Source organism: Peromyscus californicus, unplaced genomic scaffold, assembly GCF_007827085.1.
Source record: "Peromyscus californicus insignis strain IS unplaced genomic scaffold, ASM782708v3 Scaffold_7__1_contigs__length_154581171, whole genome shotgun sequence".
NCBI classification, from domain to species: Eukaryota; Metazoa; Chordata; class Mammalia; order Rodentia; family Cricetidae; genus Peromyscus; species Peromyscus californicus.
This window is the reverse complement of record NW_026294595.1, coordinates 26,739,707-26,757,105: the sequence shown is the minus strand read 5'-3', so window position 1 is coordinate 26,757,105 and position 17,399 is coordinate 26,739,707. Positions and strand designations below refer to the sequence as shown.

At 35.0% G+C, this 17,399-nt stretch overlaps 1 protein-coding gene across 2 annotated transcripts in view; it reads right to left on the bottom strand.

The window, feature by feature from the left end:
* Positions 1 to 17,399, bottom strand: part of Acvr2a (activin A receptor type 2A) — a 78,995-nt gene that overhangs the window by 23,204 nt on the left and 38,392 nt on the right. For both annotated transcript variants that reach the window (XM_052725941.1, XM_052725942.1), the window contains exons 2-4: positions 9,934 to 10,141; positions 7,330 to 7,439; positions 6,985 to 7,139 (exon numbers count right to left, since the gene is read on the bottom strand). In XM_052725941.1, coding sequence (XP_052581901.1) covers positions 6,985 to 7,139; positions 7,330 to 7,439; positions 9,934 to 10,141 — 473 coding nt within the window. The remainder of the gene's footprint in view (positions 1 to 6,984; positions 7,140 to 7,329; positions 7,440 to 9,933; positions 10,142 to 17,399) is intronic.

Sequence of the window (17,399 nt, the reverse complement as noted above, 5' to 3'; positions counted from 1 at the left end):
CTGAGCATACAATAATACTCTACTAAGTTACACTTAAAAATACATCACTTAATGGATTGAGATAAATGGCAATCAAGCTGAAGAGCTATTTTTCTATACTGCTGACCTGAAAGAAGCTACTTGTAGAAGAATACTTTATAGTCTATAAAAGAAAAATAGTATTTGATAGTTTAATAGAGAGAAAATGCAACAGCGAAACAGATGAAGCTAAAGAAAGAATACAAGGATGCATACCAATCTTAAAATTATTTACAGCAGCCGGGCGGTGGTGGCGCACGCCTTTAATCCCAGCACTCGGGAGGCAGAGCCAGGCGGATCTCTGTGAGTTCGAGGCCAGCCTGGACTACCAAGTGAGTTCCAGGAAAGGCGCAAAGCTACACAGAGAAACCCTGTCTCGAAAAACCAAAAAAAAAAAAAAAAAAAAAAAAAAAAAAAAAAAAAAAAAAAAAAAAAAAAAATTATTTACAGCAAGTGATAAAAGAAATGCAAATGATATTTCCTTTTTTGATAGAACTCTTTCTAAATAAATTGTGTCCATACAGCAAACATAGTCTTATTTCAAGCAGAAGAGAAAAAAAAAAAACCTAATTAATCAATCAACCCAGTTGTTGTATAACAGCTTCCTCTGAGATTGAAACTGAAGGGAAACTCCTTAAACAGGAAGGTAAACAACTGGAAACAGTTTCAGGAAGTTCCTAAAACTGACTGGATTCACTAGGCCCCTCTCTGCCAGAGTAAGCAATAAAAGCTGAGAATCCCTCAAAGCTCTAACAAGCCAAGCTGTAACCAAGACTCAGAAGCGCAAAGGCTGCCGAGGAAGCACAGACCACACCAGCGGACTAGAGGAAGCACAGACCACACCAGCGGACTAGTGGAAGCAGGAATCAGTGGAGCTGCCGGGACGAGAGTTAGAAATGAGCCTCTCGGAAGGACACCCTCCAACTGCCTGCAAGTCTGCAGTGCACTCACTCCAGGTTCCCAGCTTTCGTGAGGTGTCACCCATACTGGGGTGGCTTTGGTGGGCAGCTGTCGCTGAGTCATTTCTGCTCCTGTTAGGTAACACATCACCCATACAGTAAGCAACCCCAATAAAATTCATGGTTCACCATATTATTGTAAGTAACCCCAATAAAACTCAGGGTTCAAGCTGGTATCTGGTACTTTGGTCTGCTATGGTATTCCTATTTGGGGTGAGTAGACATGTGTGTTGCATCACCCCAGGAAAGGTTTTGTCACACAACACTAATTCAAACTGGATCAGACCTAAAAACCTCCTTCCTGTGGTCCAGCTTCCATGGTACCATAAAAATTCTATGCAAGTCAACAACGGAGGAAAGCAGTTCATAATCCACCCAGCTGTGTACCTATAAACTACAACAATGACCAGCATAATGAAATATCCATAAAGATGTGATAAGTGGCACTCACATGTCAGTGGTAACCAACAGCTGTCTGATTGGACTTACGGCTCCCTCATAGGAGGGAAATAATGCTTGAAAATATAGCCAGATTCCCAAGGCTAATGAGGCCATGAGCCTTAGGAAAGAAACTACTACCACTATTTTGCTAGATCAGCATAATTCCTTTCTATATTCTAAATCGTACCCTTATACACACAGATCGGTATAGCTACCAACTGTCATCAAAGAAGCCTCATCTTTACAGCAAATGAAGACCATCACAAAACCCACAACTGGACACAACGCAGAATCAACAGACTGTGCGAGTCCAGCCCTAATACATACATCTACATCACAGCTCCTGTAGCTATGGCTCAGGGAATAGTACAGAAGATGGGGTGGAAAAATTGTAAGAGCCAGAGAACCAGGAAATGGCTGCATAAACAGGACCAACAGTAGTATCACCAAGAAAGGGAAATCTCACAGGATTCCACCCCTAGATAAAGAACCACAGGCAATGAATAGGTGCAGAAAGAGAAAAATTCGCCTTTCCCAGGGATAAATCCCCTACCTGGTTATCTAATGCAAAGGGATAAGCCCTGAAACCTAACACAAACAACAAAATTAGACTTAGCAGATTGTATCTTTACATTTATGCATACAGGTATGTAACAAAAATGGTTAAAGGAAGCTATTAACGTGAGAGTGAGGTGGGGAGATATGGTAGGAGCTGGAGGAAGGGAAATTGGTGGGAGACTGCAGCAAGGAGGGGAAAGGGAAAAGTAATGATGTAATTATATTTTAACTAAAAGTGTATTTTAAAAAGTATGCTCCTATAAATATTAAACTCATTTTGTAAGTATAATTTAATATTAGCATGCTAAACATTATCAATAAAATTTAGTAAGTTTGCCCTACATCTTCACCTGAGAAAGAAAGGAGCACACTTTCCTAAACTGACTGGAATATGGTACCCCATAATTTGGTTTCTCACTACATTTCAATGGATGTATATATAGGCTCAGGATCAAGAGGAAAACCCTGCAAAGCATCTTCACAGATGACTTGGTTTCTCAGTGGGTAATAATTTGGCACAGCATGAAATGACAACCTATTATTACTTTAATATTAAGGTCAATGGGATTACTTTGCATGCTCAACTTGGAGATCCCCAACATGTGAAAGCCCTTACTCCACCTCAAACCAACAACCAGACAAAATGTCATGACATGTGGACTAAAGAAGCTAATGTCCCCTTAAAAAGAATAATGGTACAATACTAAAGTGCTATTTATATAGCCTTTTAACATGAGCAAAAAGTTAACTTCATACCTCATTTAAGGTAAGTCATTTCTGGGCTCTAATATTCATTTGATCAAGTGGTGGGTTTTATCAGCATGAACATAGATCTTAAATAGGAAACCTAAGCTCACATACAGTTTTACTGAAACCACACTAACTCTTTACCACAATAAGGCTTAATAAGAGTACATCAAGTCTCTCATATTCATGACTCACTATCACCAGAAAAACCAGTTTGCATTCAATTTACTCAGTGTGTGAGCTTCCTATGTGTGGAAAGAATTTAGCATAAACAATAGAAACGTGACCTACATAATACAAAATGAGAGGCTCTTCTTGAGTCTGATCATGTCACTGTCTTATAAAAGCTAGGAATACTTCAACTTATTGTACATTCTCCAAAAATACAGCCTCCAGATTTTTCTCAAGGCAAAGCCCTAAAAGTATCTGTTTATTAAAGGAATTCCCTGGAATAATGTTATCATCTCAATGTGACTCTACACAAAACAAACTCAACTTAGTATTCAGTGCTTATAAGCTATCATTCCTCACAAACACTAGAAACACAGTTGTTATATACTTTGTCTTCAAGAGGCTTACAACCTAGTGGAATAATGAACTATGATACAGTATGTATACAGAATACTATGAGCTTTTCTCTCCTGGGATTATCTATTGAATCACAGAGGGGAGAAAGTAAATTGAGTGGCATTTCTCAGTCATCTCAGGTAGCACATAAATACAACTCTAGATGCATATGCTGGATGGTTTGGGTTATACTATGGAGAAAGACTCCTGAGATGGTACAGAGTGGACGACACGTCATGGAGTACAAAGCAATAAGAGCCCTTGAGTTCTTCTAATCGCTGAAGCAACAGAATCCAACATGTAAAATATTGTTCTAGCAATAGCAGAGGCAAAAGGAGAACATGAAAGCAAGAACAGCTGTAAGATTATAGAGACAGCAGCCTCAGGTCAGTAACATTCTGAATACAATCCCATCAGGATAAAAAGGTGGTGAATGGGCCTGGGAAATGGCAGGGCTAAAAACAGTAGTTTTTCCAATATGTTCATCCCATATGACTGTGATAGCAGTGATACCACGAAACAACAGGAGAAACACTGCAGCTATGAGTTATAAAGAAACATCAGCAGCTTCAATTCTTAGGCAAACAGACATCTGCCCTTTTTGTATCCTTAATCATGCTACATTATTTAGAGCAAATGTTTTTGTTTATTATAGAGAACCATAATTAAGAACCAGATTTTAAAGTATGTCCTAATATCATTTAAAGTAATACTAATAAAGATGAAAAATACTCTAAATAAATGGTTTCTTTACCATGATGACTCCCATTACTTAACTGACAGAACCAGCTTATTGATCTTGACAAGGCCAATTCCTTACAAGATACCAGTTTATTCATAAACCAGCCATTAGCTAAAGATATGAAAGTTTCTCTAAGTAGTAAAACATACTATGTCATTTCCCCAAAGCACTTAAACAAGGTGCAAAGAAATTGTTCCAAATACCCTTAGCAACATTGTAAGATCTTTTCCTAACAGGTCTTTTAGCTGGGAAGGTGGGCATCTAGATGGTAAAATGCAGGCATGTCCTTAAGACTTTATATGTGCAGTGTATCTCATCTACCCACTCATTCCTACTTCAAAACATCTTCAACAATGAGTGCACACTGGCGGCAGGAGTTTCTGTCTAGGATCCAATCACATGTTCAAAAATGTATTCTACATTTTCAACTTTCAAAGGAAAGCACATTGAGTATGTGTTTTCTGTCCAGCTGTGGTGTATGTCCTTTCATCTTCTTAAGAGACTAATAAGAGATGAGGGTAGTGCTCACCTGAGTAGGTACACAAACTACTAAACATCTAAAGCAGAAAGGGAAATCAGACAATGATACAATAAAGAGATGCCACAGATATTTCTGAGTTGCCTAAATAGTATTCAGAAGTAGCTGCTTTCTGAAGAGAGGAGTAAAAGAGAAAAGCACAAGGAGCAAAGCTTGAAGAACATCTTGGTTTAAATTCCAGCTCTGACACTTGTGAGTTTTTATACATCACAGTTTATCTATAATCTAATACTACATACTAAGTCCTGTGAGATAAATTAATTAAGTCAGTGCTTATTAAATACACTTTATCAACAGCCCCATTCTACACGTTCAGGAGTATGGTCCAGGAATGTAAATGTTTTAACAAATCCCAAAGATTATCCTTACATACCAGTATCACAATTTAGGAGTCATTGAAAAAAAGCCATATATATGTGTGTATACACACACACACACACAAACACACACACACACACACACACAAACATACACATAAGTGTGTGTAATTATTCATAACAGTACCCTAGAACAAGCATTTAAATGTTCACCAAATACTTGATGTAATTACCTCCAATTATTTTTAAATTTAAAAAGAGCCTTTTGAAATTGGATTACAAAATTTGCATAATCCTCTCACCAAAAGGAGACTTGAAGCATACAGCTACACCTTTTCAGCGAAAGTCTGAGATGACCAGAGTAAGACTCCACATAAGACAATGCCATTTTGCACACAATTTAAAATCCAAGGAAAGTTTAAAGTTAGTTCTGTGTTGTATTTTTTTGTAAAAACTTGTCTATGCCAAGTTACTCAACCACAAAACTGATTCCTTATTTTTCAGTCTTCCTAAACATGTACAAGAGTATCAACAGCAACAAACATCTAAAACCCAGAGGGGAATACTTATTACCAGATCTTGGGTTATTATTAATGAATAGTAAGAGTATCTTTCTTCTTTAAAAAAAAAAAAAATGTTAAACCCTTCAATTAATTTGTACTTCCTATGAAAGTCATCTAATGTATAGGCTAATATAATACACATGCACACACACACACACGTACACAAGCACACAAGCACACTTAAAAACATCTTAACCACACTCTCATACCAGCATTGGATATACTTCAATGTTCTATCTATAGCATTATAATACTGTTCAAAACTTCCTTTAACAAAAATTCCATAAATTATATATAATTTTCCCTTAAATGTGGTTTTTAGGCTGTTTCTATCACATTTATGAATCTAAGGTAATTTCAGAGAATTATTAGAGCACTGAGTACTTTCTCTTCTAAATTTAGATACTAAAAAATTTTTAATTAAATTTTAAAATGTAAATTAAAAGTTTTTTAAATTTTAAAGTCACACTGACAGAAGTATTGAAAAGTTATTTATCACTGTGTTTATTTTTCCACATACATCTTTAATTATAAAAATCAATGAGCTGATTCAACAGATGTTGGGTGTGTTATCTAAATAATGCTTTGACAGAGGAATTGTTCTTATCATTAAAATACCAGATTTTACTATTTTCTTTAATCAAGTTTTACCATTTAGTATACTAACATCAAAAAAACAGAGTTAAACCAAGAGACCCAAAAGGCCCAAAGTATTCTAAAGAGTTAAAAGAAATACAGTAAAAATTAGAATTTAGAGATGGCTCAAGGATGTATAAGCAAGAGTTACCAGCTTTCCTGAGCATGTAGAATATTAGCTACTTCCATGAGAAGTCCTATTTAACATTAGACCAGTGACAGCACTGTACATAAGAGACAACAGAAAAAAATTCAGGGAGTTTTATCTGATTACCTAGTGCACCTGTGTTCAGAAATATTTCTGAAGTGAGTGAAAATCAAAGACATTTTTAAAGTTTTTAGTGTTCAATACACATTTGCCATGCTGGAAACAATCAATACACTTAAATTATCAGTGATACATGGTAAACAATGTTTCTCTGCAGCTTCTACCTAAACCATCTTTCCACCTTTATATCCCTAAGCCTTTACAAAACCTCCCTTTCCCATACGTTCTTGGCTAACCTTCTGGATCAATTCTAACAGTCAGAGGGGGTTTGAGCAAAGGGTCTTTAAAAAGACATCACCTATGAATAGAGACTAGGACGGAAAAGACCAAGGAGGTTCTGAGACCACTTCCTCATCATTAATTACGGCAAGATGCAAGCAGAGGACATCATCCTTAAAGCACTGGAAGAACAGTAGACTCTGCAGAGGAGACTAGGGATTTCAAGACCCTCCTCTACCTCAACCTTTGACAAGTTTATGACATACAAAATTATTATAGTTCCCATGACAATAAACACTGCAAAATGAACTCCGAAGGAAATAACTGGCTAACCTGTTACTAAGTTATACCTCAGTTAATACTTCTTTAAAATATAAAATGTACAACGGAAAATACAGGACAATAACTTACTTGAGTAGGAACAAGTACTGGAGGGTAGGCCATCTTGTGATGTCTATACACCCAAAATGCACAAATGACAATCCCTGCAATTAACATAAGTGGTACCAAGGAGTACAGCAAGATGTTGTAATAGGGTGGCTTCGGTGTAACAGGATTTGAAGTGGCTGTGGAAAAGGGAAGAGGAAATGGTTCAGATTCGGTCTACAATCCTATCATAAGTAGTTAGCATAGAGCCAGATTTGGGGGTGGGGGATAAAATAGAAGAAAGTAGTAGTAAATTACTCCAGCAACACAAATATATTTTCTTTTCAATGAACCAGCAGAACAAGCATGTATTTTTCACTATACACTTACGCTGTGTGACTTCCATCTCCGGAAAATAAGAGAACTTTTCATTACACATATTGCCCTCACAGCAACAAAAGTACACTTCAGGGCTGTCTTTTTTTTCTATACAATCAGTCCTATTAAAAAAAAAAAACAATAATAATTAACACCAATATCATTATATTGACCCTACCACAGATGTGTTTCTTCAGAGACAGGAGTCATTACATACAAATTGGAGGTGTTTATGAGTATTCAATGATCGATTCTTAAAAGTAAAACTGTTCTAGACCTCAGCAGAAAAAAAAAGTAAACAAACATCTGAGTATATTATGATCACACTGACTTCCTGAGACTACTGCTTTAATGTGGTTTGTAATGAGCAATCTAAGGTAACTATGTCCTTTGTTTTTTTAATTATTAGAGAAGCTTGAAGAAGAACATAAAGCCAGTGAGGCAATTTAGTCTAGGAGTTGCATTTGCTCATGGGAAATGTAACTTCCCCATTTTGTGAATATTAAAAACTAAAAACTAGATATAAAGCTAAATAAATACACACATACACTAAGTGATGTGAGCTTGTAGCTCATGAATGGAACATATTTCAGCATCAGAGACCCAAACTAGCTTTGGAAGTGTCATTTTTCTCATAGTAGTAGATTTACAATTCCTGAACAGATATCAAGGTTGTGATTTTAAAAACAAAAATGGAGAGAATATGAACAACAAACACTGTAGGACTTCATAACTCAGACTGATCAGACTCAGGCTGACTAAATTAAAATACAAAGCAGCAGCCTTCCACACAGGAACTAAGTCACTGGAAAGACATGGAGTTAGCCTCGAGAAACAAGCTCCATTCAACTACTGAGAAACAGCTATAGCCATTTGTCCTTTGAAATTCAACTTTAAATATTGCTGCTAAACATCACTAAACCTAAAGATGCAGCACACAACTGCACTGAAGCTTTGGGCAGCATTCACCAACAATATGGCTGAGACAACTCTAGATAAAAGTTAAAGAGCTGGTGGTTTTACCAGCATCAAACTAAATAGAATCTATTAACGTCTACTTAGAAGAAATTAAAAGGTAAGTAAAAGCTGTTTTCATAATTTATAAGTAATGTGTAATTTAAAAATTAATATTTAGTCATGCCTCTAAAAACTGAAAAGAAATACACTTAGCCTAATTCAAGAAAATTTCCTTTCTCTGTTCTTACTGTCCTTTTTGTTTTTTCAATCAACTTCAGAGCATAAAAATAGTATTCATAAGTTTCTGTATTATCATTTGATCTTCAGAATCAAAACTGGTGGACTTATCATTCATAACAAGCACTTCACACTGGGTAATGCACTCTGTGAGGCTCCAATAAATGGTTCACTAAGCATTTCAGCACTGCCTGGTTCTCACGTAAGTAAAATGCTAGGTTTACAGGTTAGAAGTACAATAGTTTTCACTACACACACATGTGTATATGCATATGTACCCATGTACACACAAATACACAGCTTCCTGATATGAAATAATAAAAGATCAGTTAAAGAAAACCCTACATTTTTTTCTAGTGTCTCCCCATCCCCTTTTATAATAGCAAATTATCACTTCGTTTTGCACTTCTATTAATAGAGACAATAATAGCAAAATGCAGGTAAAGAATGAAAGTATATATAACTAATTCTTGGAAAACTTAAGACTTAGAAGCATAGCCCAAATATCAAATATATATCTAAATGATTATACTTCGATATCTCATTAAGTGGAGCTAATTTAATTTTCATAATTTACTCAATGAATGCCTAGGGTCACATATGGCTAAGCAATCATCAATTCCAGGTAATTGAGGTTCTTGGGAACAGATATAGTGGTCAGCAGATACAGCACAACTTTGTGGGTCCAAGATAGCTAGTTCCCTAGGGCTCTGCAGGCCTCTACCACTCGACACTGCCCACCCTAGTGGAAAAGCTGTGGCTCAGGCACAAAAATGGTCATCAGTCCAATATCAATGTCCCTTCTTACAGAAAGATCAGAAGTACTCAATTACATGACCATTTATTTTATTTCCAGTATAAACAATTTAAACAAGATCTATTAAAGACAATATAGCTTTGGATGAGTTTTTAGTTCTGATACAGTTCTGAATATTAAGTTAAATGCCTCCTGGGTTAAAAAAACAAAGGTCTACCTACTTTGCAAGACAAAAAGGGGTGAGGGAGAGAAGATCAATTTCTTCCAGAGATATAAAGAAGGAAATAGAATGGGAACTAAATACTGCAATCAAGCATTATTTCTCTTTGAGGATAGACTTTTCAACACATATACTTATTTTAAAGTAATTTTTAAATTTGGCTTTAAGCTTATAATGCTAATATGAGGGTGAAAAATTATTCATATAAGGGTTCTCACTACCTGTAGATTATTCAAGATATATCAAGGATAAAACATAAACAAGGCATGTTTATTAATTTGAAAGAAAGATCTTGTCATTGGTTCATGTGGTCTTCATAATTTCATCTTTAAAACAGCAAGAAACACTTAAGTGAAAATGCACGCACTGATCTTTACGTTTTCAAGGCAGAACAGGCAGAAGGAAAGTCACTGAACCCCATCATAAAATGTAAGGACATCCTTACCTGTCATAGCAGTTGATGTCATCCAGCCAACAACCTTGTTTCACTATTTCGATGGAACCAGAGATATTCTTCCAGGTAGCAAAACAATGTCGCCGTTTATCTTTGTCACCATAACAAGGCTCAACACCAGTTTGATTGGTTCTGTCTCTTTCCCAATTAGCATTAAAGAAAAGACACTCCTGAGTTTCTGATCTACCAAGTATAGCACCTGTAAAATAAGAGAACAATTTAATGTAACCAGACATCTCTTAACACCTATGCTCTGAAGAAGGCAGCCACTTAAGGCACTCCTGCAATGTCAATAGTTTCTTGTCCCCCAGTGTTGTAACTTTGCATTTATGTTGCTAGGTTAATCGCTATACTTTAAATATAAAAATAACCACAATAATCTGAATTAGCCACACATATCACAAGATTTCTCTTGACAATGTCTGCTTCATTTAAGAACAAAAAGAATAGCAAAAATTGTTAATTTTATTAATTTCAACCTTTCCAACAGACCCTTTTTTAATATTTTGTGTGACAAAATACAATCTAAGCAAACATAACTCTCCTGTAGAGGGAAGCTGTAGTTCCCTCAACTCTGCAGACTAAACAAAGCAGGGCCATGGAGACTTTGGAATCTGGCAGACATGCTCTCAAAAGTGAGTCTGTTAACTCAAGTAAAGCAATTCACATTAATATGCATAACCAATGGTACAATCAGTTGGTAAAAACAGGCACTGTGGAAGACCTGTACCTACTAGCATTCAGATAACAATGTCATAGTGAGGTCAGTGGTAATATTAACAAATGTGGCCTTTGAATTCTAAATAATGAAGTGAGTCAACATCCAGAAGTTCCACATAATGCAGAGAATCAACAATTTCTAAAAGAATTAATGTGATGTTACAAAAGCACTCATGTAAAAACCCATTCAGAGTGAGACAGATCACCAAAATAAGAGACTACCTCTTGAATTGTGGTATTATATCAAAGAAAAATACAAAAACATCTAAATAAATTATTACAATAGTATTCCTCTTTTCTAACTACATAACTGTGTATGGCTAGATCAAAATAATACAACAATCAAAGTAACATACAACAGCAGCTGAATAAAGAAACAAAGAATCCCACTGCTTTCTACCAAAACAATCATGAAAGTGACAAAAAATGTCACATTTCTTTTTGCTTTAGAAAACATTTTTCATAAAGATTTCTTCTTTTACTTACAAAGAATGAACATTGGCTATTTTTAAACAAATTGCAATTTTAAAATGTCCTCATTTCTAACACAGGCATCATACAATCTACATTTAAAAACAAAAAATATCCTGGGGTATTTGTGTTATGGACAGGAAATATCAGCCCCAAAGACTCATGTGTTGAAGTTTTGGTCCCTAACCAGTGGCATTATTGAGAGGTGACTAGATATTGAGGTTTCTGACCTAATCAATGAGTTAATCCCATGATGGAGCCCTATAGTATGGTATTTTTAGAAGCTCCCCAGGGGCCTAGTTGCAGGAAGTAGGTCACTTGCAGCACAATATCCCTTCTCCCAGTTCTCGCTCTGCTTCCTGTCTACCAGGAGGTGAGTGGCCTGACTGCACATGTTCCCAGTTACCATGTTCACATCTGTACTCAGGTCCATAGCAATGAAACCAACCAACAAATGACTGAGACAATGAAACTGGGATCCAACATTTATATCTTTTAAGTCGTTCATGGTTGGCATGTTGTCCTAGCAACAATAAACTAATGTAAGTTTCTTAATTTTAAGAGCCTAAGTCTTGAGAACAGCTGTTCTACAATGTACTAAGAAAGATGTACTTATGAATTTGTAGTATCGATGTACAGAAATGCTGTCATAAAATGGCATACTGTAAACTATACTGATATCTACTGATGTCATCTGTATTCTAGAGGTCCGCTACTACTATTTATCTGTACACATTAGCAGCCATTGTCTAAGTTATTTCTTTTCTGAAACTCTTCAAAACATGAGCAAACCAAGTTTCTCTTGTACCAAAAATCCTAAAAGCATGTACTGCCCACACTCTTATCTTAAAACAGGATGGCAAACTTCTTTGTAAAGGTCCAGACAGTGTATATTTTAGGCTTTGCAGGCCATATGGTCTGTTGCAACTACTCTGCTTGTGAAGTACAGAAGTATCCATACACAGTAAATGAATGAACATAGTGTGTGTTTCAATAAAATTTTATTTATACAAATTAAAAACTAAACTTTTGTAATTTTTGCATTTCACAAAATATTATCTTTGATATTTTCTCCAAACACTTAAATGTAGAAATTCATTCTCGGATGCATCTGGCTGACAGGTTGTGTGTGATCAGCAACTCCCTCTTAAAGCATTGCCATTACTAATTCCAGCAGGCTGGCTCATCTGCCTTTGATTTGCTAGAGATACATGTTCTGTGTACTTCTGTCCATTTAACTCATGCTAAAAATGATGGATGGATGGATGGATGGATGGATGGATGGATGGATGGATGGATGGATGGATGGAGCACTGCACAGGAATATCTTAAATTTAATATGACCAAAACAAACAAATATTGCTGGTATTCTAAGTAAATGGGATGCACCTTTGGCTTCCAGTCAATGAATAGTAGCTTCCTGAAGTGTTCTACTGAGAGAGTCTCAAGATTTTTCTGAAGGGAATTTTGTCATACAAAAGAGATAACAAGGAAGGGGAAATATTTGTTCTTCCTAGTGTAGACAAAAGACAAACTAACACTCACTTTAATCATTGCAAAAGTACTCCTGAGATTTATCTTTGAAAGTTAAATACATTTTCTGGGTAATTTTCTAGATCTAGACTATCACTTATTTTTTTTTTTATAGGTAAAGAAAATTGCTTATGAGGAAACCTGTGACAATCTTCCTCACTCCTCCTAAAGCTGGTTTATAATTAGCCCCTGTCTCATACATCCCATAACTAAACAATAAATAAAATAACATACTTATGAAAATATACTAAATGCATCTAACTTGTTCTTACACTTTAATGTTCATACTGTGACTTCAGAAGTGTAGTTCTATAAAAAGATGCTATTGTTCAGATGGTAAATTCAGTCTAAAGCTTTCTTAAATGTTAAACCTCTGTGCCTAAGTTTATTCTACTAAAATAATTTCAAATAGTTAAGACTGCCATTTAAAAAAGAAAAAAAAAAGTAGGCATAAAAGTAAGGTACATTCTTGAATCCTGTTTCATGCATTCTTGTAACTCAGTGTCATTTTCTATGTCCTGGAAAAGAGGTAGCTTAACAGTGTATTTAGGGGATATATACATAAATACACATATATGCATAAATACTATATATTTATGCTTCCATCCATGTATGTGCTTCTTTTCTTTTTATCCTGCAAAAACTCAGGGAAGACCTAACGATCCTCCCTAGTTAACAACTCCTATTTTAAAGACTCTGACCTGAACCTACAAGCTCTTCTGAGACCTTGAACAGGTAAACAAATTCGTTACTACCTCTTTCTACATGTATAAAATGAAGCAAGCTCAATGACCAAAGTTCTCTCCAGATCCAAAATTCAGTCTAATTAGAGTAAATCAGGAACTCTAGTTACAATCAAGTATCTGAGTAAATTATGTATTTATGTATAGAGTACCTGTATTGATGACTAGCACTAACTGCTTCATTTTCTTACAGCTAAGGAAAGAAAATAAAACGAGCTACACACAGGACCTGACTACTTACTGGGCCATAAAACACCCAAGACAATGAAATCAAGAATACTTTTCCATGAGAAAAGAAATTTCAACTAAAAGACTGCATATAAATAGGATTTGAGTTTTTTATACCAAATATTAAAATAATATACCAATACTAATTTTATACAAAATCTCTTCCAGATACAAAAAGATCCAGTGCTTCCTCATTCATTTCAAAGTCAAAATTAATTTTAATCAATTAATTAATTTCAATATAATTTTGAAATTGTATTATACAGATATAAAGTAACAGCATGCAAGGAAAAACAGACCAGTATTTTTCACTAACTTGGATGTAAAAATTCTCAACAAAATTTTGATAAATTCAATCTAATAATGTATATTTTAAAAAAGAAAAAGAGAAATAAGACACCACAAACAGGTTTACTTCAGCTATGCAAGGTGAATTCAGTGTTCAAACTTACTCAGTGCAGCCTATCAAATCAAGAAAATAAAAGTGAAAAATAGTATGACCCCATAAACCAACATAGAATAAGCATCAGACACAATTCAACACCCATTTATAACAAAAACAAACTGCATACCAGGAACAGAAAAGAACTTCCTAAACATCATAAAGAGGATCTACCAAAAGGCCCACCAGGGACATCATATTTAATGGCCACACACACATAATGAGGAAGACTTCAGGCTAAGATCACAGACAAAGCCACATCACCACATCACTCACACTCCTCTTATCCATTTATTTAAGACAGACTGAATGTTCTGATTTCTGCTACAAAGCAAGGGACAGAAATTATGGGTATAATGATGAGAAAAGAAAAATAAAACTGTATTTGCAGATGACATTATTACTTTTCTAAAAATTTCCAAAGAATCTAAATAAAAGAAAACCTGCTAGAATTAATAAGTGACAAGATAACAACAACAAAATCAGTTGCTCTTCTATACGATAACAATGAGCAAAATGAAACTGAAGTATAAAAAATTCAAAACCAGATACACTTTATCTAAAGAAAATATTTAGAAATTAACATAATCTAACAAAACACAAATGTGGTGAAATTGTAAAATGCTAATGGAATAAAAGATCCAAACACTTGCAGAAGCATCCAGTTTTCATGTATGGAAAGTTCAGAATAACAAAGATGACAGTTCTCCCTAAATTCATGGACAACTTTATTTAAATTCAATCAAAATCTCGATAAACCTATTTGTAGACATAAACAAGGTTATTAGAAAATAGTTTTTTAAGGAATAAAGCTGGAGAAGTCACTCCTACTTTTCCAATGATATGGTTTACAACATGTCCACAAAACATCAGGACAGTGTGACAGATAGTACAATAAGATTCCTGACATGTGTGATACAGACAAAAAACCAGAAATGGATCCATGCAAACCAGACCACTTTTAATAAATGAAGAAAGCAATGAAATGAGGAAAGGTAGCTTTCACAATAATAATTGCTGAAGGGGTTATACTCTATTTAAGCAACTATACTTTTGAATCCCTTCTTTCGCTATTGTTAATCCAGCAGTTCCTAAAAGGCCAGCTCTTTCAAGAAACTTTGCAGTCTCAATCTCATAGCTGTGTCTATTTTTAAATTTTCTTCTGGTACACATAGCAAAACCCTAAAAGTCTGACCATCAGTACTCTGGCCTTCTCTCAAAAGTGCTCACTGATCCAATGTAAAGTAATTTATATCTACTGGTTTATTTTTATAATTTTAACAACCTCTACTATAAAAACTTTCAAATAAAAACATCACACACAGATTTACTTTATTGTTATTATTCATATGTTTTTGCAGCTCTGACGAACAAACCTAAGACCTAACACATGCCAATGAGCTATTTTCCCAGCCATATTTACTGATTCTAGTCAGTCTATGTGTGCATGTGGGCATGTGTGCATGCATGCGTGTGTGCATGTATCCTTTTCCCATGTCAGAATGTCACTTAATATTAGATTTTAAATCTATGAAGTAATGAATGTAAATTAACATGACTTACCTATTCTATAATGTACACATTATTTCAAAACATGCTGTACATGCTAAATTTACACAACTTTTTTCAAAGAAAAATTAATTTATAAAAAAAGGCATGATCATTTTAATGACTAGGAAAGCTAGCCTGTTGAAAATGGGCTGAAATGGCATATGTTCATTTAGATAGGCAATAAGTAAATGGTGATGACTGATGGCCCTATCTTCTATCAAACTGACAGGGGTTTTTTTGCTGGCAAACACTTATTTTTATTCATGACTGAAAACTCCTTTCTAGCATTAATACATGAAAGTCAACACTTGGCGAATTAATGCACAAAAATATGTAGATACCTATATACTATCTAGATATGACTTAATATGAAATCGAGTAATTATTTAACTGTTTCATGTTTCTTTAATTTTATTTTCACAACAGTTTCTATTTGGTAAGCTTTTGGCTTTTGTGACATATTAGTTACAATGTGTTAATCTCAATATGAAAAAAAGATATTTAACTATTTTAAGGAGTTGTGTGACCAATAGTTTTTAGAAAAAAAAATACAAATGTACTTTTAAAAAATATGCTTGATATAAGACTACCATCTTACCTGCCCTCCAACATACATAGTACTTAGTGAATGATAAAAAGCAAAATATAATGCAGCAACTGAAGAAAATCTATCAAGTACTAAAGGTTGGAAATAAAATATCATCTGTGATTACAAACTGCATGGTTTTTTTTTTCTAAATTAAAAGAACATTTTTAGAGCACTGTGACCAACCTCATCCTCTCACAATTTTCCTATGTATGAAACAACTTTAAGAAAAAAAAAGTGTTTGGCAACTTAAAAATCTGAGGTTCATTCCTAGACAAATAATACTTCCTGAAGCTATGAACAAGTCCCTGAGAATACAGAATAAACACATATGACAGAGTTGGATCTATGCTACTGAGCTACATGCCTACCCTACTCACTGATAGCGACTGATTTTAATCAGTTATGTACGGCACTGTGGGTTAGACTTAAGTCTGTGTAGGAATACCCATACAAATTAATGTGTCTTAGCCATTCCACAATGTGCACATACTTCAAGACATGTTGTGTCTCCCATGGGCAACTTAACCTACCAGAAAAAGTCAATGATGTTTACAATATAACAATGTCAGAAGCACTTCCTAGTTCCCTTTCACTGTTCCTGCCACTCTAGGGGACAGATTGGAAGTCCAGAGAAACAGCTAAAGAAAATAGATCAAAGACACTGAAAACTTTTCATTCAAACCATCTTATTGTACAAATTAAAAAATCAAATAGCATCAAAATATTCTGTGCAACACTACACAAAGGAATGATTTTAAGATGTTCAACACATTAGAAAACCTTATGAGAGTGTGTGTGTGTGTGTGTGTGTGTGTGTGTGTGTGTGTGTGTGTGTGTGTAGCTATTATTTCAAGTACTTCACTGTTACTATTAGGTAGTCATACCCAGAAACATAAAAGCTTTCATAAACAGGGGCTGGAGAGATAGCTCAGTGGTTAAGGGTACCCACCACTCTTCCAGAGGACCCAGGTTCGATTCCCAGCACCCACATGGCTGCTCACAACTGTATGTAATTCCATCCCCAGGAGTTCCAATACCTTCTTCTGACCTCCTTAGACACCAGGCAAGCATATAGTTCACATATATACATGCAGGCAAAACATTCAGACACATAAAATAATTAAAAAGCTATCATAAATAAACAGAATACTAATGCTCAATATGAAATATCCCTAATTTT